The sequence below is a fragment of the Arachis stenosperma genome, chromosome 1 (genome assembly GCF_014773155.1).
Source record: "Arachis stenosperma cultivar V10309 chromosome 1, arast.V10309.gnm1.PFL2, whole genome shotgun sequence".
NCBI lineage: Eukaryota > Viridiplantae > Streptophyta > Magnoliopsida > Fabales > Fabaceae > Arachis > Arachis stenosperma.
Window position 1 is genome coordinate 24,983,396 of NC_080377.1, and position 25,060 is coordinate 25,008,455.

The 25,060-nt window shown below is 30.8% G+C and overlaps 1 protein-coding gene and 1 non-coding gene across 2 annotated transcripts; both read left to right on the forward strand.

Moving 5' to 3' along the window:
• Positions 1 to 7,208: 7,208 nt before the first annotated feature.
• On the forward strand, positions 7,209 to 7,315 carry LOC130951584 (small nucleolar RNA R71). The gene has a single exon (XR_009074030.1). It is a non-coding gene; the product is annotated as a small nucleolar RNA R71 (small nucleolar RNA).
• A 10,217-nt stretch (positions 7,316 to 17,532) lies between these two features.
• Positions 17,533 to 23,259, forward strand: LOC130936578 (AP2-like ethylene-responsive transcription factor ANT). Its single transcript, XM_057866675.1, has 8 exons — positions 17,533 to 18,069; positions 18,204 to 18,717; positions 19,516 to 19,598; positions 20,746 to 20,834; positions 21,027 to 21,100; positions 21,224 to 21,274; positions 21,843 to 21,922; positions 22,298 to 23,259. Exons 1-8 carry the CDS (start codon positions 17,754 to 17,756, stop codon positions 22,798 to 22,800), a joined length of 1,710 nt encoding a protein of 569 aa, XP_057722658.1. The 5' UTR covers positions 17,533 to 17,753; the 3' UTR covers positions 22,801 to 23,259.
• Positions 23,260 to 25,060: the final 1,801 nt, after the last annotated feature.

Below are 25,060 nucleotides of genomic sequence, written 5' to 3' on the forward strand. Positions count from 1 at the left end.
CCTGGATCTCGAATTTCTAACGCAATTGAGAGAGTGCCATTTGGGTTTCTGTAACTCCAAAAGTTCCATTTCGAGTGTAAGGAGGTCAGAATCCAATAGCATCAGCAGTCCTTTTTCAGCATCTGAATCAGATTTTTGCTCAGGTCCCTCAATTTCAGCCAGAAATTACCTGAAATCATAGAAAAACACACAAACTCATAGTAAAGTACAAAAATGTGAATTTTGCTTAAAACTAATAAAAATATACTAAAAATTAGCTAGATTATACTAAAAACTATCTAAAAACAATGCCAAAAAGCGTATAAATTATCCACTCATCATCAGGGTTGACAGCATCATTCGCCTTCATCTCTTCTTCTGTAGAAACTCCATCAAATCCAGCCGAATGCTACCTAAAATAAACAGAATTGCACAAGACTTAAAGTAGCATCCATAGTGGCTAAAAGATAATTAATTCTTGATTAAACTCAACAAATTAAATGCAAATTCACTAGGAAAAGATCGGAGAGATGCTCACGTATCACCCTTCCATGTCCAACACCACAAAGTTAATGAGGAAAAGCAAAGGGTCCAACCCTGACAATCATGTCTTCGATTACTCCTGATGGTATCTTAATAGAACCATCAGCAAGTTGAGGGCATATGCGGGTTGGTTTGACTTCCTCAGTCAAATAGAGCTTCTTTATTAAAGAAGTAGGTATTAGGTTAATGCTTGCCCCAAGGTCACATAGAGTTGTCCTTGTACAAGCATCACCTAGAGTGCATGGTATCATAAAGCTTCTAGGGTCTTTAAGCTTCTCTGGTAAGCTATTTTGAATGATTGTATTGCACTCTTCAGTGAGGAGGGCTGTTTGTGTCTCTCTCAAATCCTTCTTATGACTTATAATGTCCTTCATGAACTTTACATAAGAAGGTATCTGTTCAAGAGCCTCTGCAAAAGGGCATTTATCTCTAATGTTCTGACATAATCCGCAAAGCGAGCAAACTTTTTATCTTTTTTCTCTTGACAGAGTTTCTGAGGAAATGGCATCTTAGCCTTATACTCATCAATCTTGGTTGATAGAGGCTGAATGCCATATGTGTTGGAAGGGGAGTTACTAGCTTACTTAGGAGGGTTGTTTTCAGAGAGTGACTGACCTCCCTTGCATAGGCGTTCAACGCCCATGCTGCTCTTCCCTTCCTGGCGTTTAACGTCAGGGGCATCACTCCCTTATGGGCATTCAACGCCAAAGGTTCTGCCTTCTTTGGCATTTGAACGCCCAATCTCTGCCCTTTTCTGGCGTTCAACGCCAAAAGGGATACCTTTCTGGGTGTTTGAATGCCCAGTCTCTGTCCTTTCCTGGCGTTCAACGCCAAGAGTGATACCTTTCTGGGCATTTGAACGCCCAGAATTATCTTGTGCAGAGACTTGGTTATCCTCTGTTAGCTGTTCTTTTCCTAACCTCCTGTTGTTCTGAGGTTAGGTTTTCAAGGTATTGCCACTCCTTAATTGAATAGTTTGGCATTCATCTGTTATCTGCCTAGATAACTACTGCCTTGTTTGACTCAGCTATGCTTCTACATTTTTGTTAGAAGCCTGAGTTTCTTGCAGTTCCAGCAGTTGCTGAGCAAGGGCGTGCAGTTGCTGAGTCAATGGGCCATCCTGTTCTGGAAGGTTAGGTTCAGTATATACTGCCTTGGCCTCTCATTTTATAGGAGTCTCGACAGATGAGTACAGATGCTGATTCATGGCAACTGTCTCAATAAGCTCTTGGGCTTCTTGAATGGTGTTTCTCATGTGTATGGAACTACCTGCAGAGTGGTCCAAAGACATTCTAGCCATGTCTGAAAGTCCATAGTAGAAGATGTCTAACTATACCCATTCTAAAAATATTTCAGTGGGACATTTTCTTAGCATTCTCCTGTATCTCTCCCAGGCATCATAAAGAGATTCATTATCTCCTTGTTTGAAGCCTTGGATGTCTAGCATCAGCTGGGTCATCTTTCTTAGAGAGAAATATTGATTTGAAAACTTGTCTACAAATTGTTTCCAAGTTTTCAAGCTAGCTTTAGGCTGGTTATCCAACCACCTCTTTGCTTGGTCCTTTACAGCAAAAGAAAAAAGTAATAATCTGTAGATATCTTGGTCTACTCCCTCATTGTGTACTGTGTCAACAATTTTTAAGAAATCTGCTAGGAACTCTGTAGGTTCTTTCTAAGGAAGCCCAGAATACTGGCAGTTTTACTGCACTAAAGTAATAAGTTAAGGGTTTAGTTCAAAGCTACTTGCTCTGATGTGAGGTATGCTAATACTTCTTCCATAAAAGTCAGCAGTGAGATTTGTACAAGATCCCAAAGTTCTTCTTAACTTTTCATTCCCATTTGGTTTCATAATGAAGAAAGGTAGAAGAAGAAGTAGAAGAAATAGGAAAAGAAGAAGAAATAGAAGTAGAAGAGATGAATAAGAGTTAAATTTTTTTTGTTTTTATTTTATTTATTTATTTAAGTAATCCAAAATTAAAATTAATTAATTAAAAAGAATTTAAAATTTAATTATTAAATTTTGAAAATGGAAGAGAGAGAAGAAGAAGAGAATTTTCGAAAATTAGAGAGGGAAGAGTTAGTTAGGAGGTTTTGAAAAAGAAGAAAGAAAAGAGAAGTAGTTAATTAAGAAAAGATTTGAAATTAAAATAAGATAAGAGATAAGATAAGAAAATATTTGAATTTTAAAATTTTAAAATTAGAAAAAATAAGAAAACATAAGATAAGAAACAAAAAAGATTTGAAAAGATTTGAAAAAGATAAGATTTTAAAATTTGATTTTGAAAAGATTAGACTTTTTTTGAAAAAGATAAGATTTTTAATTTTGAAAAGATTTGATTTTTGAAATTTGAAAACTAAGATAAGATAAGATAAAAATTTTAAAATAAAAATATGAATTTTTTATGTAAATTTTCAAAAATATAGTTAAAATAAAAATAGAAAAGATATTTTTTATTTTTGAATTTAATGATGAAAGAGAAAAGCAAGTAGAAGACACAATACTTAAAATTTTTAGATCTAGTGCACCTTGTTTTCGAAAATTTTGGAGGAAAATACAAAGGGACACCAAACTTAAAAATTTTAAGATCAAAACACAAAGAAGACTCAAGAACACTTTGAAGACTAATAAGAACACAAAGAACAAGACTCAAGAAATTTAAAGAACCCAAGAACACCAAACGTAAAACTTTTGAACATCAAACATTAAATTTTCAAAAATTTAAAAGAAAAACACAAGAAAACACCAAACTTAAAGATTTGATACAAGATTTAAACGAAGAAACTATTTTTGAAAAAGTTTTTGAAAGAAAGACTCAAAATTTTGAAAATTTTCTCAAACAAGAACAAGAACAAAAACTCAAATAAAGGAAGAAGGTGACAAAATGGATAAAGGTTTTTGGTAAAGTTTTAAAATTTTTAGAATTGAAAAATAGGAACATGTAAGACTCAAACAAAGAACAAAAATCAAACAAAGAAAAGAAAAAATATTTTAGAAAAATATTTTTAATCTTTTTGATGAGCGGATAATTTATACGCTTTTTGGCATTATTTTTATATAGTTTTTAGTATGATTTAGTTAGTTTTTAGTGTATTTTTATTAGTTTTTAAGCAAAATTCACATTTCTAGACTTTACTATGAGTTTGTGTGTTTTTTTTTTGTGATTTCAGGTATTTTCTGGCTGAAATTGAGGGACCTGAGCAAAAATCTGATTCAGAGGCTGACAAAGGACTGCAGATGCTGTTGGATTCTGATCTCCCTGCACTCGAAGTGGATTTTATGAAGCTACAGAACTTCAAATGGCGCGTTCTCAATTGCGTTGGAAAGTAGACATCCAGGACTTTCCAGTAATATATAATAGTCTATACTTTGCGCGAGTTTTGACGACATAAAATGATGTCAAAACGCCAGAAGTGGCATAAAAGTTGGAGTATAGTTAAACGCCCAAACTGGTATAAAAGTTGGCGTTTAAACTCCAAGGAAGACCTTTACACGTGAAAGCTTCAATGCTCAGCCCAAGCACACACCAAGTGGGCCCGGAAGTAGATTTCTGCATCATTTACCTATTTCTGTAAACCCTAGTAGCTAGTTTCATTATAAATAGGATCTTTTACTATTGTATTTTCATCTTGGAATCTTGGAATCTGTGGTCTTTTTCCCTATTTTCGAATTCATATGTCATTTGGGGAGGCTGGCCATTCGCCATGCCTAGACCTTGTTCTTATGTATTTTCAACGGTGGAGTTTCTACACACCATAGATTAAGGGTGTGGAGCTCTGCTGTTTCTCGAGTATTAATGCAATCACTACTATTTTCTATTCAATTCATGCTTATTCTTATTCTAAGATATTCGCTTGCACTTCAACATGATGAATGTGATGATCCGTGACACTCATCACTATTCTCAACCTATGAACGCTTGCCTGACAACCACTTCCATTCTACCTTAGATCGAGCGTATATCTCTTAGCCTCCATTCCAAAAGATCGGAGTCTTCGTGGTATAAGCTAGAATTATTGGCGGCCATTCCTGAGATCCGGAAAGTTTAAACATTGTCTGTGGTATTCCGAGTAGGATCTGGGAAGGGATGACTGTGACGAGCTTCAAACTCGCGAGTGTTGGGCGTAGTGACAGACGCAAAAGGATCACTGGATTCTATTCCAACATGATCGAGAACCGACAGATGATTAGCCATGCGGGGACAACGCACATGGACCATTTTCAGTGAGAGGACGGGAAGTAGCCATTGACAACGGTGATGCCCAACATATAGCTTGCCATGGAAAGGAGTATGAAGGATTGGATGAAGGCAGTAGGAAAGCAGAGATTCAGAAGGGACAGCGCATCTCCATACACTTATATGAAATTTCCACCAATGATTTACATAAGTATCCATATCTTTATTTTATGTTTATTTATCTTTCAATTATTAAAACTCCATAACCATTTGAATCCGCCTGACTGAGATTTACAAGGTGACCATAGCATGCTTCAAGCCGACAATCTCCGTGGGATCGACCCTTACTCACGTAAGGTTTATTACTTGGACGACCTAGTGCACTTGCTGGTTAGTTGTGCGAAGTTGTAAAAAAGAAGTGAGATTACAATTGTGCGACCAAGTTGTTGGCTCCATTGTGTATCACAATTTCGTGCACCACTTTTCGAAAATAAAGAAGAGAAAAATAAAAATAAAAGACTCAACTAAAATTAAAAGACTCAATTAAAAATGATCAATAAATAAAGTACCTGATCTAGGGAGCAACACAATTCATCAGTTTGTCCAAACTCGAACAATCCCCGGCAACGGCACCAAAAACTTGGTGCACAAATCCCCACACCTTCGTACAGCTGTACCAGCAAGTGCACTGGGTCGTTCGAGTAATACTTGAGCGAGTCAGGGTCGATTCCACAACGATTATGGTTTGAAGCAAGCTATGGTTATCCTGCAAGTCTTAGTCAGGCAGATGAAAGAGTAGGAGATGTTGGTATGTTATTTTTAATTGCATAAAAAGGAATATGAGAGAAGGGTATAAGGTATTTTGTCAATGAAATCAGTAAAAGTGTTATAATTGAGGATTGGACTTGCTTAGCCTTTCTTAATTAACTCCGGTATTACTGACTTCTTTGCTTGTGAGTGATCTCTTCAATGGTAGGATGTAAGTGATTAACGCCTTTATTGAGAGGTCGTCAATACTCCTCCGGATCTGAACCCCAGGGTTAGTGTGGATCCATCTCTGCTTGAGAATGAAGCGCGTACAGTCCATTCTCCTTAATGATCTTACTCAAAATGCCATAGACAAGGTCGGACCTTTTGGATCAGAGAATGCTGCATCATTGGGTTCTAGCCTCGACCACAGAGACCCTAATCTCCCCATAAATTGGCTAAAATGGTGCCTCGAGAAGTCTCCAATGAAGTCGTGGATTAGCTGTCTGAGAGATGTATGATTCAAGCCTGCGGTTAGTGCTTTCCACTGAAGTATTCACACGAACCCATGTAGACGCGGGTGTTTATCAGGCATGTTTGTCTTAGTATGATGAACAGAGCTGATTGTCTCTGATCATCCTATTCACCATGTTGAACTATGAATATACATCTTAGAATCAATCACACACGAATAAAAAAAAAGTAATACTTTTATTAATTCATAGGACTCAGCAAGGCTACTCCCCTCAACCTAGGAGGTTTAGAAACTCATACTCAAAGGAAACACAATGGTAACGTGTAAAGTATGGTAAAGATGTAAAAAGTGCTCGAATAACATAAATAAAATCCCTTAAATACTAAACTAATGACTAGTAAGGGTAAAACAATATTTTTAGTGCTAAAATTCACTTCTGGGACCCACTTGGTGAGTGTTTGGGCTGAGCTTTGATGAGATTCACGTGCTATGAGGTCTTTGAGGCGTGAAACGCTAGCTATGGGGTCCTCTCTGGGCGTTTGGACGCTGGGCTCTGCTCCTTGGGCGTTGGACGCCAGGAAGGGGGTAAGAAGCTGGCGTTGGATGCCAGTTTTGGGCCTTCTAATTCGAAGCAAAGTATAGACTATTGTACATTGGGTTTTTGTAGTTCCAGAAAATCTATTTCGAGTGCAAGGAGGTCAGATCTGGACAACATCTGTAGTGCTTTCTCTGTCTCTGAATCAGACTTTTGCTCCAGTTACTCAATTTCAGCCAGAAAATACCAGAAATGCTATAAAAACACACAAACTCAAAGTGGAATCCAAAAATGTGAATTTAACACTAAAACCTATAAAAACTTAATAAAAACTAAATAAAACATATTAAAAATTATATGAAAACTATGCCAAAAAGCGTATAAAATATCCGCTCATCAAGGATCATAAGCATCCACATCAGGAGATACTTCTTGTGTATTGCCAGCTGCAGTTTGTATTCCAGTCAGATGCTGATAGATCATATTAACCTGTTGGGTCAAGATCCTGTTCTAAGTCAATATGGCATTCAAAGTATCAACTTCAAGAACTCATTTCTTCTGAGATATTCCATAGTTTACAAGATTCCTCTCAGAGGTGTACATGAATTGGTTATTTGCAACCATCTCAATGAGTTCTCTTGCTTCTGCAGGTGTTTTCTTCAAGTGGAGTGATCCACCTGCAGAGCTGTCCAATGTGATTTTGGACATCTCAGATAGAGCATCATAGAACACGCCTATGATAGACCATTCTGAGAGCATATCAGGAGGACATCTTCTGATCAGTTGCTTGTATCTTTTCCAAGCTTCATAGAAGGATTCACCTTCTCTTTGTTTGAAGGTTTGAACTTCCACTCTAATTTTGCTCATCCTTTGAGGAGAAAAGAATTTAGCTAGAAAAGCATTAACCAGCTTTTTCCAAGAGTCTAGGCTCTCTTTCAGTTGAAAATCCAACCATATCTTAGCTCTATCTCTTACAGCTAAGGGAAAGAGCATAAGCTTGTAAACTGCAAGATTTACTCCATTAGTCTTTACAGTATCACAAATCTGTAAGAATTTAGTTAAGAACTGATGTGGATGTTCCATTGGAAGTCCATGAAACTTTCAGTTCTGTTGCAGAAGAGAGACTAACTGAGACTTAAGCTCAAAATTGTTAGCTCCAATGGCAGGTACAGAGATACTTCTGCTATAAAAGTCAGAGGTAGGCATGGTGAAGTCACCAAAAATCTTTCTGGCATCACCTTCAGGTTCGGCCATGTCTCCTTTTTCTTGTTCAAAGTTTTCTGAAAAGGTTTCTTCTGGAGTTTTGTGCTCTAGCTTGTTGTAAGCTTTTCTTCAAAGTCCTTTCAGGTTTAGGATCAAGATTAAAGAGAGGTTTTTTATCCCTGTTCCTGTTCATAAACAAGAAAAGAAGAAGAGAAAGAAAGAAAGGAAGCTTCTATGTCTGATTTGAGTATAGAAGGCTCCCAGTGAGATGTGAAGAAAGAAGAAGAAGATAGAAAAGTGAAAATGGAAGATGAGAGAGAAGAAGAATACTTTGAAAATAGGAGAAGAGGAGTTCGAATAAATAGAAGTAATTAAGAATTAAAAAGAATTGAAAATTTAATTGTGAATTTTGAAAATAGAAGAGAGAGAAGAAGAGAATAATTTTCGAAAATAAGAGAGAGAAGAAGAAGTTAAGAAATTTTGAAAAAGAAGAGAGAGAAGATAAGTAATTAATTAAGAAAATATTTGAAAATAAAATAAGAGATAAGATAAGAAAAGATTTGAATTTAAAAATTTGAAATTAAAAAAGATAAGAAATTAAAAAGATTTAAAAGAGATTTGATTTTAAAATTTGAGATTAGAAAAGATAAGATAAGAAACAAAAAAAGATTTGAAATTTGATTTTTTTTTTTAAAAAGATTTAATTTTAAAATTTGAATTTTGAAATTTGAAATTTGAATTTGAAATTTTGAAATTTGAGTTTTGAAATTTGAAAAATATAAGATAAGAATTTGAAAAAGATAAGATTTTTTATTTTGAAAAGATTTTATTTTTGAAAATTTAAAACTAAGATAAGATAAGATAAAAAAAATTAAAATTAAAATCTAAATTTTTATTTAAAATTTTCGAAAATTAAGTTAATTTTAAGATAGAAAAGATATTTTTTATTTTTGAATTTAATGAGGAAAGAGAAAAATAAGTAAAAGACACAAAACTTAAAATTTTTAGATCTAATGCCCCAAGTTTTTTTAAAATTTGAAAGGAAAAACACAAAGAGACACCAAACTTAAAAATTTTAAGATCAAAACAGAAAGAAAACACAAGAACACTTTAAAGATTAAAAAGAACACTAAGAACAAGACTCAAAAAATTCAAAGAACACAAGAACATATTAAGGACACCAAACTTAAAAGTTTTGAAAACTAGACACAAATTTTCAAAAAATTAAAAGAAAACAACAAGAAGATACCAAACTTAAAAACTGACACAAGATTTAAACAAAGAAACTATTTTGAAAATTTTTTGAAAGAAAAACTCAAAGGGAACGAAAATTTAAACAAGAACAAAAGCAAAAGACTCAAACCAAGAACAAAGATTAAAAAAAAGAAAATAAAAATTTTTGAAAAATATTTTTGGTTTTTTTTCGAAAATAGAGAAGAAAAAAATAAAAATAAAAGTCTCAACAAAATAAAATAAATTACCTGATCTAGGGAGCAAAACAATTCGTCAGTTGTCCAAACTCGAACAATCTCCAGCAACGGCGCCAAAAAACTTGGTGCACGAATCTCCACACTTTCATACAGATGTACCAGCAAGTGCAATGGGTCGTCCAAGTAATACCTAAGCGAGTTAGGGTCGATCCCATAAGGATTGTGGTTTAAAGCAAGCTATGGTTATCTTGCACGTCTTAGTCAGGTGAAATAAGAAGTTTGTTGGATTGAGACAAGGGCAATTAGTAATAGGAATATGGTTAAGGATTGGAGTTGCTTTGTCTTTCTGAATTAACTCTGGTATTACTGTCTTCTTTGCTTGTGAATGATCTCTTCTATAGCAGGCTGTACGTGATCAACGCCATGGGTCGTGGTCATCGATCTCCCTTATTTTCAGATCAAATGCAATTTGGCCGTGGTCATCTGATCTGAACGAGGGTGAAGTTCTAGCAGTTCATTTTCTTGGAGATCCTACTCAAAATGCTACAGACAAGGTCGAATCTTCCAGATCAGAGAATGCTGCTTCTTTGAGTTCTAGCCTCTACCACAGAGACCCTAATCTTCCCGAAAATTGGCTGAACTCGTGTCTCAAAAAGTTCCCAACGAAGTCGTAGATTAGCCGTCTGAGAGATGTATAATCAAGCTAGCGGTTTGCACTTTCTAGTCACGTATTCACATGAACCCAAGTAGACACAGGTGGTTGTCAGGCACGCGGTCCTACTATGATGAATAGAGCTGATTGTCACTGATAATCCTATTCATCATGTTGAAGAACGAGTATACATCTTAGAAATAAATCAAACACGAACCGAAGAGAAACAGTAACACTTTTATTAATTCATAGGACTCAGCAGGCTCCTCCCCTCAACCTAGGAGGTTTAGAAACTAATACTGAAAGGAAAATACAATGGTAAAACTCGAATATGGTGTAAAAGTCTTTGAAAGGTTTCTTAAAACATAAGTCTAATCCCTTAAATACTAAACAATTGAGTAGTAAGGGTAAAACAATCTTTTTAGTGCTAAAATCCACTTCTGGGATCCACTTGATGAGTGTTTGGGCTGAGCTTTGATGAGATCCACGTGCTATGAGGCTCTTAAGGTGTTGAACGCTGGCTAGGGGGTCCTCTCTGGGCGTTTGGACACTGGTCTTTGCTTTGTGGGCGCTGGACGGCTGGAAGGAGGCAGGAAGCTGGCGTTGGACGCTAGTTTTGGGCCTTCTAATCTGAAACAAAGTATGAACTATTATACATTGCTGGAAATCTTTGGAAGTCAGCTTTCTATAGCCGTTGAGAACGCTCCATTTGGACTTCTGTAGCTCTAGAAAAGCTCTTTTGGCTGCAAGGAGGTCAGATACGGATCGGACAACATCTGCAGTATTTTCTCTGTCTCTGAATCAGACTTTTGCTCCAGCTCCTCAATTTCAGCCAGAAAATACCTGAAATTGCACAAAAACTCATAGTAGAATCCAAAAATATGAATTTAACACTAAAACCTATAAAAACTAAATAAAACATACTAAAAACTATATGAAAATGATGCCAAAAAGCGTATAAAATATCCGCTCATCAGATAGCATCATAAGCAGCACTAGCATCACCACGAGTGGAGAAATTACCTTCTTCGGTACTTTTTTCAAGAACTTCAAAAGTAGCATCAAACATGCGTAGCAAGCTACATACATAATTCAAATAAGACCCCCATCTTGTATCTCCAACTCTTTGCAAAGTACCAATTTGATTAAGTCCACTATCTGTCACAATTTGATCATTGCTAATTAAGTTTGCAACATTATTTGCTTGAGCAACCCTTAACTGATCATGACGTTTAGGAGAAACAGTCACAACATTCACAATTAGTGTAAATTTTGAAACGAATTGATGAATATATCAAACTTCTTTGGCTCCAGAAGCAAATGCTAATGGTAATCGATGAGCAAGACAATGAATGTAATAAGCAAAAGGGCAATCTTTTAAAAATAGAGCTTGCAATCTATTCCATTCATCACGCATATTACTAGCTCCATCGTACCCTTGTCCCCTATAATTTTAGACATCAAGATTATGATGAGAAAGAACTGATGAAATTTCTGTTTTCAATGTCAAAGAACATATATCAGAAACATATATAAGATCAAAAAATCTTTCTTTAACAAAACTTTGCTTGTCTACAAATCTCAAATCTACATACATTTGTTTTCATTTTGGCTAATCTCTTGTTTCATCAATAATTATACAAAATTTAGAATCACTAATTTGTTCTCAAATTGTTGCATCTACTTTTCTAGTAAAGATATACAATATATCTTTTTGAATACCAAAAAATATATATTGAACATTTTTAGAAGATTTTTAAGGACAACATTATTAATATTCTGAAGATAATATTTTCTAATCAAAGAAAAATAAAAAAATATTTCTATGTAAGAACGAAAACGGAAAAAAGAATGCTTCGAAGAGGAAGAATGTTGCTGGACACGTGAATCTCTTTTCTCTTTTCCAGCTATTCAATTCTAAATATGCAAAATATACAGGTGAATGAAAAATTCAGAAAATTAAAATTTGCAGCCATTCAAAAATTTTGACCATTTTGTATGCCATTTGCCATAGTTCTCGTATATTGTCCTTGCTCCTTTGTGATTTTGCCAAGTTTGATGTTGTGATGTTTCCATGTCTTTAATTCTTATTTGTACTAAGATGTTGTCATTATTATTTCTTTTCTATAGTTCTAAATAGCAACAACCTAACATTCCAAGGTTCCTTAACATGGTGCAGTGAAACGGAAAATAATTTTGTCCCCATTTTGTTTTGGACTTTTCACTTGTTAATTCTTTGGCATGCAACCCTTAAACATAAACATAAAGCCACACTAACAAATTAACAATTTAGGTTATTAATTCATAGCTCAACTAATGCTTATGATCATTAACTATTGTTAATTTTAATTCTAAATTTAGTATATTTTGTGGGCTATATACATATAAAAATACAATTATATTAATTATTTTATATTTTATAATAAAAAATGGTCAAGATTATTTACCAGTTTGAATTTTAATAGAAAAAAATCAATACTGTTCTATTTTTACTTAGGCTTTTAAAGTCTAATAAAAATTAGAAGTAGTTCAATATAAATAGAGATCAAAATTTTAGTCTCCAATATATACTAAAATATTCTTATAATACTTGCCCATGAGAGAGTTGTTATTTAGTTTAAAAAAGATTCAACATGCTTTATTCGAGAAAGATAAAAAACCAACAAATTAAAAATAAGAGTATAATAATTTAAAAATAATTAAAAATTATGTTAAGATAAAAAATTAAAGTCTTTTAATCATATTTATAGATTCAGATATATAACTCTAGTATATTTTTTAACGATTTGATATGGATATCGTAAATTTAAAGAATTCAAAAATTCTAACACCGTACCTTTATATTTCTAATTAACATATGCAAGTATAAGAAATGTAATTTTTGCGTTTTTTCGACGGCAAAAAATATAAATTTTTTTTTTAGAATTTAGACTAATAAATAATGCAACTTATACTAAAAAAATTATTTATCAAATTATTCATTTATATAGAATATATTTTTAAAATATAAGATATATATTAAAAATATATAAAATAATATATAATAATTAGTTTAATAATTAATTTTACATACATATAATATTTTTATAAAGATAAATTCTATCGTACTCTCTTTAAAATAAATGGTAAATTACCTCTTGTAATATATGTATTGAAAGTGAGTTACCAGATAAGTTTTATGACGTGAAAGAGACTTTAGAGATTTTTATAAATGCAATTGATACACTTAGTTTGAAGGTAGAAGAGAACTTATGGTCCGTGATGATAAAAGTCATAAAGATATTTGAAAATATTCTTTAAATTTTCGAGTTATAAACACAGTTATAGACATTGTTGTTTGATGCCAAATACAAATTGTAAGGGATGATAGATTCGAATTCTCATGAGATTAAAGACATTGTTGTCGATGAGGTGGAGATCAATATGATTTGCAAGATGAGATGACAATTATACACAAGAATTTTAATCACTTTCATGGGACAAAAATTTTGTGGATAGTGAACTCCGAGAATGTGATCACCATACAAAAGAGAGTGAAAAAGGCATAGTGGGTGTACGCTGAGGTTGGAAAGGAGTTGCGCCTATGTAGAAGAGATTTTCTCTGTACCTCGGTAGCACAAATGTTACCACGTGTAACGAGCTAAATACGTACTTGCACCTTGTTGATGAGTTTGTAAGTTTATTGTAAAAAAAATTTTTCAGCGGTGACAGCCGCCACCACTACCATAGACTGGTGGTGCCAAACTAAATTTAAATAATTACAAAAAAGAGAAAAAAAAGTAGAAAACATATACCTAATTATTATGGTTAACATTCAACTTAATTATAAGAGAAAATTCCACTCCCCTCTCTTGTGAGATGTTAAAATGACACTCCCATCCCCTCTATTTTATAAATATACATTCTCCTTCCTTCTAACTTTTAAAAAGCCTTCTCTTTAGTCCATTTTAAACTTTTTAAGTTAACTAATGTTAACTTTATCTATTTTTAAAGAAAAAAATTATTTTCTAAAAAAGTATCCATTAACAAAAAATTTATTTTTCATCATTAAATTTTGCTTATTAAAATATCCTTTAATAAAGTATTCTTTTATTGATTAAATTGAATTTTTTAAAAAATTTAATAATTATATTATTTTTTATAAATACCCTTTAATAATTTTTTAATTATTAAATTATAATTTTACCAAAATTTTTGTTAACAATTTTTTTATATTTTACTATTAATTTTTTGATATCTATATATATTATTTTAACATTAAATAAAAAATTTTAGTAAGATTATTTCTCAATATCAATATATATTAATTGTTATACATATTAACGGTGGTAAGATTTTTTTTATTTAATGTTAAAATAATATATATTGATATAAAAAATTAATAGTAAATATAAAAATAATTATTAACAAAAATTTTAGTAAAATCAAAATTTAATAATTAAAAAATTATTAAAGACTAGGTATATTAGAAAAAATAATTTAATTATTAATTTTTTTGAAAATATTTTAGTAAAAATACAATTTAATTAATAAAAGAATAATTTATTAAAGCGTATTTTAGTAAGCAATATTTAATGATAAAAAATAAAATTTTTGCAAATGGATATTTTTTAAAAAAATAGATAATGTTAATATTAATTAACATAAAAAGTTTAAAATGGATTAAAGAGGAGGTTTTTTAAAAATTAGAAGAGAGGAGAATGTATATTTATAAAATTAAAAAAAGGAAAGTGTCATTTTAGCATCTTGCAAAAGAAAAAAGTAAAATTTTCTCTAATTATAATTATAGACATTATATATATTACAAAGTAATTTATCTTTTATTTTAGAGAGAATATAGTACCATTTATCTTTTATAAATGATACGATCTTTGAGGGAAAAAATTTAAATTTAAACTTGTGTTACGGATAAAACCTTAAACTCGGTTTATTTCTACCGAGTTAACTTTCCATAAGTCATATATATAAAAACTGTTATAAAACCATGAAGCATTTTTCTAAGTTCCTAATCTAGTGACGAATTTAACTAGAAAATAAGTATCTATTGGACTAAAATTATCGAATTTGACCCGAGAGGAAAAAAAAAAATAGGAAGTATCATTTGATTCCTTCATAGTATGGCTTCCTTGAGATACCCACCGAATTAAAAAGGGAAAGGAAAAGAAAAAGAAAAGATGAGCAGATCACTCAGATTGAAAATCAGAAATAGTGGTTTAACCCTATTGGTAATTGTATGCTATGCTCAAATAAATAAAAAATGAATCTTTTCAAATTTTCTTTGGATTAATATTTTGTTTTTGACAGTTCTTTAAATTAATATTAATAAGTGTAACTTTATAAAAAAATGTTACGTACACATAAAAAAAATTACTATATATTTTTGTATAAATATATATAATTTAATTTATTTTTAATATGTATTTTATATTTAATATAGTTAAATTTTATCTTATACAATATTCTGTTTGTATAAATATTTTTAATTTTATTATAAGATAAAAAATTATATTTAATAATATTAATTAAATTTTTAAAAAATAATATATTTCCAGTGCAAATGACTTATGGCAGAGGGAGGAGACTAATCTGAGAGGATGGGTTATTTGTTTGTATGCAGCGAGGGAGGTATTAGGAGAAGTGGACAACAGAGCTGAGGATGGAAACGACGTCGCAATGCATGGAGCAGCAATAGCAGCAGCAGCAGCTCCATGAGGCTATAAAACTATGCATTGGTGGCAGATACCTATACTCTATGTAGTTGCAAAGTGTGTTTGTAGGGGTCCAGAGAGCACATAACATAGCACGGATCTGTAAAACTGTTTTGAAGTGACTTGATGGGGAGGGACATACTTTGTCTACTCAAACTGTAATCACAATATCTAATTCAACCTCCTCTACGTATGTACTCATCACATTAATTACATGATCAGATGCAACAAGCAAGCCCCATTTATCTCTTCTCTTCTTTATTACACACACCCCCCATTGACTTGGATCTAGACGTCGGCATCGTGCTTGTTTGTTCACAGTATTTTTTAATAGAAGTTATTTAAATAAACATGTTTAAAATATTTTTTTTTAAAATATTTTTTATTAATTAAAATTTAATATATATAATTAATTAAATGATATTATTTTTATTAAAATTAGACCAGATAAAATGATTTAGTTGAAAAATTAATAAATTAAATTTTAAACTAATCTAAATTAATATTTTTTTTTATAAAATTACAATATTTTATTATAAAAATAATTAAAATATTCTTATTATATATATTTTGAAAATCTTAAATTCTAATTATATGACGATATAGTGAGAAGAGAAATATTAGAATTTAGAGTTCTCAATATATATATATATATATATATATATATATATATATATATATAATAAAAGTATTTTAGTAATTTTCTATGATAGAAATATTATAGTCATTTTGTTATAAAAAAATATTAATATAGACCGGTTCAAAATTTAGTTTACTGATTTTTTAGTCAAATTAATTTGTCCAAACTAATTTTAACAAAACTAATACGATTTAATCCATTAAATGCATATGTATTAAATTTTAATGGCTAAAAAATATCTATAAAAAAATATGTTTTAAGTGTCTTTATGTGAGTGACTCTTTTTTTAATTTGATACATCAAAAATTAATTTGTTATAAAATTTGAATTTTTAATATTTATTTAAATAAATTAATAAATTAATTATTTGATTAATCTAGGTTAGTTTATTTTGATATCTTTATAAATTAACAAATTAAAGAAAAAATCCATTATTAAGAATTTTGTCCTATAATTATTTTACTTATATTTGCAAGAATATGTAATGTAGTACAATATATATAATGGCATAATTTGAGAACAAACTCCAAAGTTGCCTTAAAAGATATTTTAAATTAGTTTAGTGAATATTTAATCAACTATTTTAATTTTAACAAATTTTAACTATTAAATAATTAATGATTCATTTATTTTTATTTTGTTACACATCAAATTTTTCTATTAAAAGCTAACAAAATTCACTTAAGTAGACATGGAGAGACTAATATAAAATTGTAATATTTTGTAAATGATAATGAATACAAAATTGATTAAATTTGTTAATTTTTAAGAGAATAATTTGATATAAAAATTAATTTGTCTAATAGGTAAAAAGTTGATAATTGGTTTTATAATTAAAATTTATTATCAATTAAATTATTTGACTAAAATTTTAGTATTTAGCTTAGAATATATGTTAAGGTTATTATTATTATCCGTCAAAAAATTAATTTTTTTTTAAATTAGTAACATTAACACACGCGTTAACTAAAGTAAAAAAATTATCATATACTTATTTAAAATACAAAAATATTTGATAACAAAAAAAATAACAAAAAATAGTAAAAATTTTATCTTAATTAATATTTATTAAAATTAATAAATCTTAAATAAAATAATTTTTTTTATTTCTCCCTAAGATTAGCGTTTCCAAGTATTACTTGAAAAAGAAAAAGAAAGAGATGTACGTGTTTTGAGCAATAAGGTGCAAGATGGGGCTTGTTAATGGATAACAAGAACATTTAAATTGATTTTGAATGAGAGTAAATTGTATAATCCAGAGAGGTAGTGAGAGTAGTAAGGCAAAGAGAAAGAGAAAAGGGTGGGTGGGGAAGAGGAGCGTAGAATAAGAATAAAGCAAAAGCGAAGGTCTTTCTCAGACACAGATCCCCATGGAATGCGGGAACGATCAATAAGTAACCATTCCCTTGCTCCTTCCTGTAACCACATTCCATTCTTTTTGTTTTATATATTCACACACATAAGACACACATACACACAATACACAATCAAATTACACTTGTTCTTCCCAAACGCTGGGGGTTGGAACTACTTGGAACAACACTATTGAGTACTATAATAATTACTTATTTATTTGTTTTCTAATGATTGAGTTGCTTTTTAGTATACATATTTTTTCCCCTTAAGACAAAACTCAATTTTTGTTTGTGTTAGAGAGAGAGAGAGAATGAAGAGTATAGTGGAAAATGATGATGGCGGTGTTGAGCTTAATAATGAAAACAACTGGTTGGGGTTTTCACTCTCTCCACACCATCATGTTGATTCTTCTTCTTCCTCTTCTGCTGCTTCTGTTCCTCCAACAAGCTTCTACATGAACCACCATGCTTCTCATCTTAGCAGCTATGGATTCTACTACGGAATTGAACCTGACAACAATAATAGTAACGTTAGCCTGTATTCTGGTTTTCCAGTTATGCCCCTCAAATCTGATGGCACTCTCTACGGAATGGAGCCTCTCATCAACAGGTCACACCCACAACAAGGTTAGCTCCCTCCAAAAAATAAATAAATAAATAAATAAAAATAAGAAAGTTTTGTGAATCTGATTGTATATTCTTATTGTGCCCGTGAATAAAGGTATCAATACTATTAACTAAAAATGTTTTGTGGTTTGAAGTGATTGGTTCAAGTTCAACGCCAAAACTGGAGAATTTGTTAGGTGGCGGCGATTTGATGGAGACACCTCATCATCACTATGAATGTAGTGTAGGTGTAGCGGAAGCAATGCCTCTCAGCCTGGACACCATTTTTCACAGAAACAACAACCACCAACCACACTTGTCATACTACCATGGGCTTCTAGAAGGTTCCAACAAGCAAAGTACGCAAGCTACAGACAATCTCAAGAACTGGGGGGTGATTGAGGTGAATAATGGAGGTGGTGAATTATTAGGAGCTTCTTCAATTGGAACAATGAGTTATGGGGGGGAGTTGCAGTCTTTGAGCTTGTCAATGAGTCCGAGCTCGCAATCGAGCTGCGTCACGAGTTCGCAGCAGCGTGTGAGTGTTGTTGGCAGCATGGATGCAACAAAGAAGAGGGGTTCTGAAAAGGTTCAACACAAGCATATTGTTCATAGAAAATCCATTGACACGTTTGGCCAAAGAACCTCACAGTATAGAGGTGTAACAAGGTTTGTTTCTTAGTTTACTACTCATCCTTCCATTTTAATCTTTTCCAGATACTATAACTTGTTTCATTGGATTGGAGAGACAGATACACAATTATTGTTATTTTTATTTTTTGGTCTAAGTTGATAATGTTTGAAATATTTATTTTTATTTTAAATATTTTATTTTGTTCTATTTTAGACTTCTAACTAAAATTAATTTTTTTAAAAGTATCTTATTTTTATTATAATTTTTTAGACAGCAATAAAAATTATAATTATAATGGTCGTAATTGTAATTATAATAATTTGACAGTAAAAATAATAGAATAATAAAAAAAATAGTATTTTTGAAAAAAAGTAATTTTAACAGAAAATTAAAATAGAAAATATTTTAAATATTGAAGATAAAAATTAAAATTTAATCTAAATATTAAAAATTAAAACTATATTTTACTCTACTTTTTCTAAAGAAATTTTTTCATCTTTTTGTAATTACTAAAAGCAAAATCAAAAAAAAAATATCCATCTCTAAATTTCCGTGGAAACATTTTCTTTACCGTGTATATTAATTAGTAATGAACAACGATTCGGACAAATTTTTTCAAGCATTATCTTGGTTTTATTTCCGTTTTAGCAATGTTTATGCAGAAAGAAGGCCAAGTCGGTGATATATGCAAAACATCATTGCTATGATATGGTTCATCACTGATATGCTATTCAATAGCTTCTTATTTTTCGTTATTATTTATTTAATTATTTATTTTTCCAAAGTGTAAAGGTTGTTTGTTTGTTTGTTTGTTTGTTTGTTTGTTTGTTAAGGCATAGATGGACTGGTAGATATGAAGCACATCTATGGGACAATAGCTGCAAGAAAGAAGGCCAAAGTAGGAAAGGAAGGCAAGGTGAGAAAAAAGGGACAATGTTCCCATTCACTTTTTCCTTTTCTTATTTATTTATTTATTTATTTTTCCCTCTGTTTATTTTTGGTCAAACATATCTATTCAGCTCCATTATGTTCTGCTTTGGTAACATCTGCAATTTTTTCAGTAATCTCTCACTGCTGTTTTTTTGTTTTTTGTTTTTGTGTTTTTCTCTTGCCGGGGAATTCAACTCTAATGCTCCATAAATCTCAGTTTATCTAGGTAAGCTCTCACAATACCTACATATGTATTCCTTTTTTTTTTATCCGTAATATCTCATTAGTCTTTAAAAAATTTTTAGTCCGATATTTTAATCTTTAATAAATTTTAATCACTAAAGACTAATATGAGATTTAAAAATGTTAAGTCTATTATGTCTTTTATTAAATAATAATAAAAATTAATTTGTCTAATTTTTTATTATCAAAATTTAAGATAAGAATTGATATATCTAACAAAATAAAAATTTAGAAAATGATTTAGTAATTAAAATTTGTTGAAGATTAAATTACGTGACTACAAATTTTTTGAGACTGATTTCAAATATTAGTGTTTTAATTTTTGCTGTATTAAATTCTCTTAGATTAAATATATGGACAGTTTAGAGACGTTAATATCTTGAGTTGAAAAATGAAAATGACGCAAGAGATATTAGTTTTTGTAACGAGGAATGTTAGAAGGCCAAAAAGGATTATTATTTTTAGTCATTAGTTAGCTATTAATATTTAAAAATATGAGATAAAATATGTTATTAAATTATTAAACTAAAAAAATTGAATAAGTACTGATTACAAATTATTTCAATTTTTGCTGCGGACAAATTTTGAAGTCGCAACAGTGTTACTTCAAACAAAGCTGCCGAGTGTTTTATAGGGCCAATACTTGGCTTATTTTATTTTATTTTATTTTGTTAAATTCGCAAAATTGTGACTTCAAGTATCCAATTATCCATATTACAGAACGTTTTGAAATCCTCCCACGTATAAACTAATACATCATTATCATAAATTCATGTCTAAATTATTTAACTACAAGTTTAAGATATCATTTAATATTTTGCTTATGATGTTAACAAAAGAGAGCAAAATTAACGTTTTATTCAAGTGATTACAAAATTTTCATTTCTTAGGGGGTTATGATATGGAAGAAAAAGCTGCGAGAGCTTATGATATGGCGGCACTCAAGTACTGGGGACCCTCCACGCACATTAACTTCCCTGTAATATACTTATAATTGATTAATTAATTAATTAATTAATTAGTTCAATTTGCTTTTTCTTTTCTCTTCAAATTATATTTTCTAATCAATTTCATTGGACAGTCCTAGTCCAATAAAGTGATTGATGATATGATGATCCATTGATCCTATTATAATTGTTTCTCTTTTTCGGCCATGTTCTTTATTTGATAGTTGGAAAATTATCAAAATCAACTTGAGGAAATGAAGAACATGACAAGACAAGAATATGTTGCTCATTTAAGAAGGTAAAATCCTTGCTACTGTTTCATTATTATGTTATAGTAAATTTGTGAACAACCCATGTTAGTATTACTTGTTTGACTAATTCAATTACTAATGTTTATTATGACTCAACTTTGTGGAATCAGAAAAAGCAGCGGATTCTCAAGGGGAGCTTCAATGTACAGAGGAGTAACTAGGTCTGATCATAGGCTAAAATAATTACATAGCATATATTATAGATTAAACTATTATTTTTATCCATAAAAATTCATAATGTTAACAAATTTACTCATGAATAAATGAAACTAACTTTATAATCATGAAAGATGAAAATTTACACATGAAAGTTCGAAATATTGACCAATATACAGATGAATAAAATTAATCTTGGGTACTTTGAGAGGTGGAGCTTCATACAACACAAGGGAGGACAATAGCCTCCTCCAACCATCAAATTTTCTTTACAAGTTGTGCATAGATTTTAGTTTAGTCTCTTCTAAAATTTTTATTTTATTCTTTGTTAATCGTAAATTTTTCTTTTTGGCCCATTTCTGAAAGTTAATCTAACTCCGTCTTTGAATACTTTTGTCATATAAAAACTATCTTTCCTTAATACAAATTAGTTTTGTTTATTTATGGTTAAATTTGTTAGCCTTTTAAAATTTCATAGTTAGAGATGACAGATTAGATTATACTTTGTTTACATAATAAAGAAGTTCAATATGTTCTAAATTTGGTTTCCCTTATTGTTCAATTATTACGTAGCAGACATCACCAACATGGAAGGTGGCAAGCTCGAATTGGAAGGGTAGCTGGAAACAAAGATCTATATCTTGGAACCTTCAGTGAGTAATTTTTATAGTTTCATAATATACCACTAATTATTGGTTTATTTTATTGATTTTTTTTAAGCGTTTTACATGAATTTAAAAACTTACTATTAGCCTCTGATTGTGATTGTGATCCATGAGGAAATCTAATATTGTAAAGTACTTTTATTCATGGAAACAGCTTTTGTCTAAGGCTGTTAGTTGTACGGATGGAGGACAATCATAACATAGAATCTGCAATGTTCACTGAAAATATCATGATTCAATGTTTCTGACCAAAGATGGAAAAAACATAAAAGAAAAAAAAAAGAATAAAAGAAAGAAACATGTTCCAATGATAGGAGAAAATGCTAATAATCATTGCTCTTATTTGAAATGAAAACCTCTTAGGCACACAAGAGGAAGCAGCAGAAGCTTATGACATTGCAGCCATAAAATTCAGAGGGGTTAATGCCGTAACAAACTTTGACATAACAAGATATGATGTCGAAAAAATCATGGCAAGCAACAACCTTCTAAGCAGTGAGCTAGCACGGCGGAACAAAGAGGTTCTCGTTGGCAGAGCCGGCGAGTTTAGTAACATCCTTGATAACCAAAGCCAAGAATCGATTCTAATGCAAATCAGCCAGAGCCAGCCAAGACCGGAGGCAATAGACAATGTGTTTTTTCAAGAAGTGGAGGATCCGAGCAAGATTTATGCGCATGCATCGGATCCTTCTTCGCTGGCAACGAGCTTGAACAGCTCAAGAGAAGGTAGCCCTGAAAACAGGACAAGCTTGCCAATGCTCTCTGACGGAGGAGTAGCTTCTACCAAGCTATTGGCAGCCGCGGCAACTATTCCGGTGCTTTCTTTGCCTCAGATGCCGGTTTTTGCCGCTTGGACAGATGCTTAGACATACTCTTCCCCTTCATTTAATTAATTACCTGTTAAGTGAAATTTCAAGCTTCCTTTTTTTAATTATTATTATTAGTGAATCATGAACAATAGTACATGAAGGGGTTGTTGGTGGTCTAGGTGAAAAGAAATTGGCGGTTTATTTTCAAGTCTTTTGCATTTCAGCATTTCACTAGTAAAAAATTCCAAAATTTTCATATCCTTATGACCCTTGTATCCCAGTTTTTAGTACATTCATAATGCATTGATTAGATAAGAGTGACTTAAATTTACTAAGTTTGAATTAATGCATATTATAACACACTCTATTGACACTGACCCAACGGTCTACAACTACGCTCTGATACCATTGTTAAGTACCTAAGAAAAGTGGGAAACCGCATCTTAAAAGCTAGCTGTTAAGGAGGAAGAACCACTCTCTTTATATACAACATCAAGCAACTTTGAGCACTCCATAATACCCAAGTCTCTAACAGAATTTCAATATAACATCATATTCAAATCTATATTACTAGATTATCATAGTGAATATGTTTGAGGCATGATAAAATTATTGATCCATATAGAAATTTGTAGAAAGTTACTCGGGTATAGATGAAGATTTTTGTGCAAGGAAGTGAGCAATTCATATTCATGCAATGTAACACTAACACTGTAACACATGAATTCTGATTCTCAGTGAAATTCCAAAAATCTATGCGCAAATATAATGAATACTCATTGGTAAAAGAAGGATGAGAAGGTTAATAAAAAAAGTTATGATTAAGAAAACATGAAATGATTGAGGCAATATCAATATGCGAGGGGGACACCATTCATCATCATTAGTTTCAGCATTGTTGGTCCTATGAAGTACAAAACCCAGCTCAGTGTGTCCCAATTATGTTGTTTTTAGTTTCTTTTTAAAAAAAGATAAAATAAAAATCCCTTTGACCATAATAATCAAAGATGATCACGTCATTGCTAGGGATTCTCCACATCCAATAGTGTCATCATTACTTAGAACAACTTTTTCTTGTTAAAGCTTTGTCTAAAGGCATGAGATATTCCCTTACTCCTCAATTCAAACAAAAGGGAAGGGGGTGCAAAGATGGATTCCCTCATCATCAGAATAGAATAATCACTTTATGTGATCTAATTGATGACTTAGTTGATGGCTGATTTTTTTTTATATGAAAATTATTGTATTATTTTTTGTTATAAAAAAGTAGGATGTTTTAATTTAGTATGGAGATAACAACAAATTGGAGGATTTGATTTATGTTTTAAAAATTTAAAAAAATTAAAGTTTATAAATTGGAGGATTAGATTTGTATAAGTTTACAAATCGAAAAATCGATTTTGTATAAGTTCACAAATTAGAGAGTCGGTGTTGTATTTTAAAAATTTTAAAAAATTAAAGTTCACAAATTAGAAAATCAGATTTGTGTAAGTTCACCAATCGGACAATCGATTTTGTATTTTAAAAATTAAAAAAAAGTTAAACTTTATCAGTCAGAGGGTTAAATTTATAATCTTCATATAAAAAACACACTAAATTTTACACATTTGTTAAAAAACAGTATTATGAATCGAATATCAAAATTAAAAAGTATTTAGTTGATTGCCCCTTTCTTATTTTTACGTATTTTTTTTATTTGTTGTTTGTCGGCTGTATTATATTTTAATAGTGAAAAAAAAGTTGTTGTGATGTAAATCAAGCTCTCTTAAATTGGGTCTTTTCTATAGCTTTTTCTTTAAATTTTATATGATTGAATGGTGGCTCTCTTCTTTTCTAATAAATGTACTTGTTTGTTTGTTTGTTCTTTTCTATTTTGATATGCTGGCTATATTGTTGATCCATATTTGAATGATCTAATCTAGTTGAATTAGTTTTTCTGTTTGTCAAGATGATATGTATGTCTAATATAGCTTTTGCTGTTAAGTACTAACCGAGCTTAACCCATATGGTTCCGTTCCATGGTACGTGTATAGCACTCAAGGTAGGCTAGTTTTTTAAAATATTGACTAAACTTTGGTGTAATATTTTATTATTGAATTTTATAGAATTTTTTAAAATTTTAGAAACAAAATAATTCCCAGAGGATAAGTTGCAGTAGCAGATTTTTTTTTTTTTTAAATTCATCTTTAGCAATACGCTGGAGCGTATTGTATTTTCTAAATATATCAAAATACAATATACATGAGACATATTATACATTTAATATTTAAAAAAACAACATATAGAGAATGTATTGTATATTTTAATATTAAATATA

Excerpts from the sequence above, each read along its gene's own strand:
- LOC130936578 (XM_057866675.1), top strand. The coding sequence starts at position 17,754 with ATGAAGAGTATAGTGGAAAATGATGATGGCGGTGTTGAGCTTAATAAT. Across the intron at positions 18,718-19,515 it reads CAGTATAGAGGTGTAACAAG|GCATAGATGGACTGGTAGAT; the intron begins GTTTGTTTCTTA and ends TTGTTTGTTAAG. Across the intron at positions 19,599-20,745 it reads AAGTAGGAAAGGAAGGCAAG|GGGGTTATGATATGGAAGAA; the intron begins GTGAGAAAAAAG and ends TTCATTTCTTAG.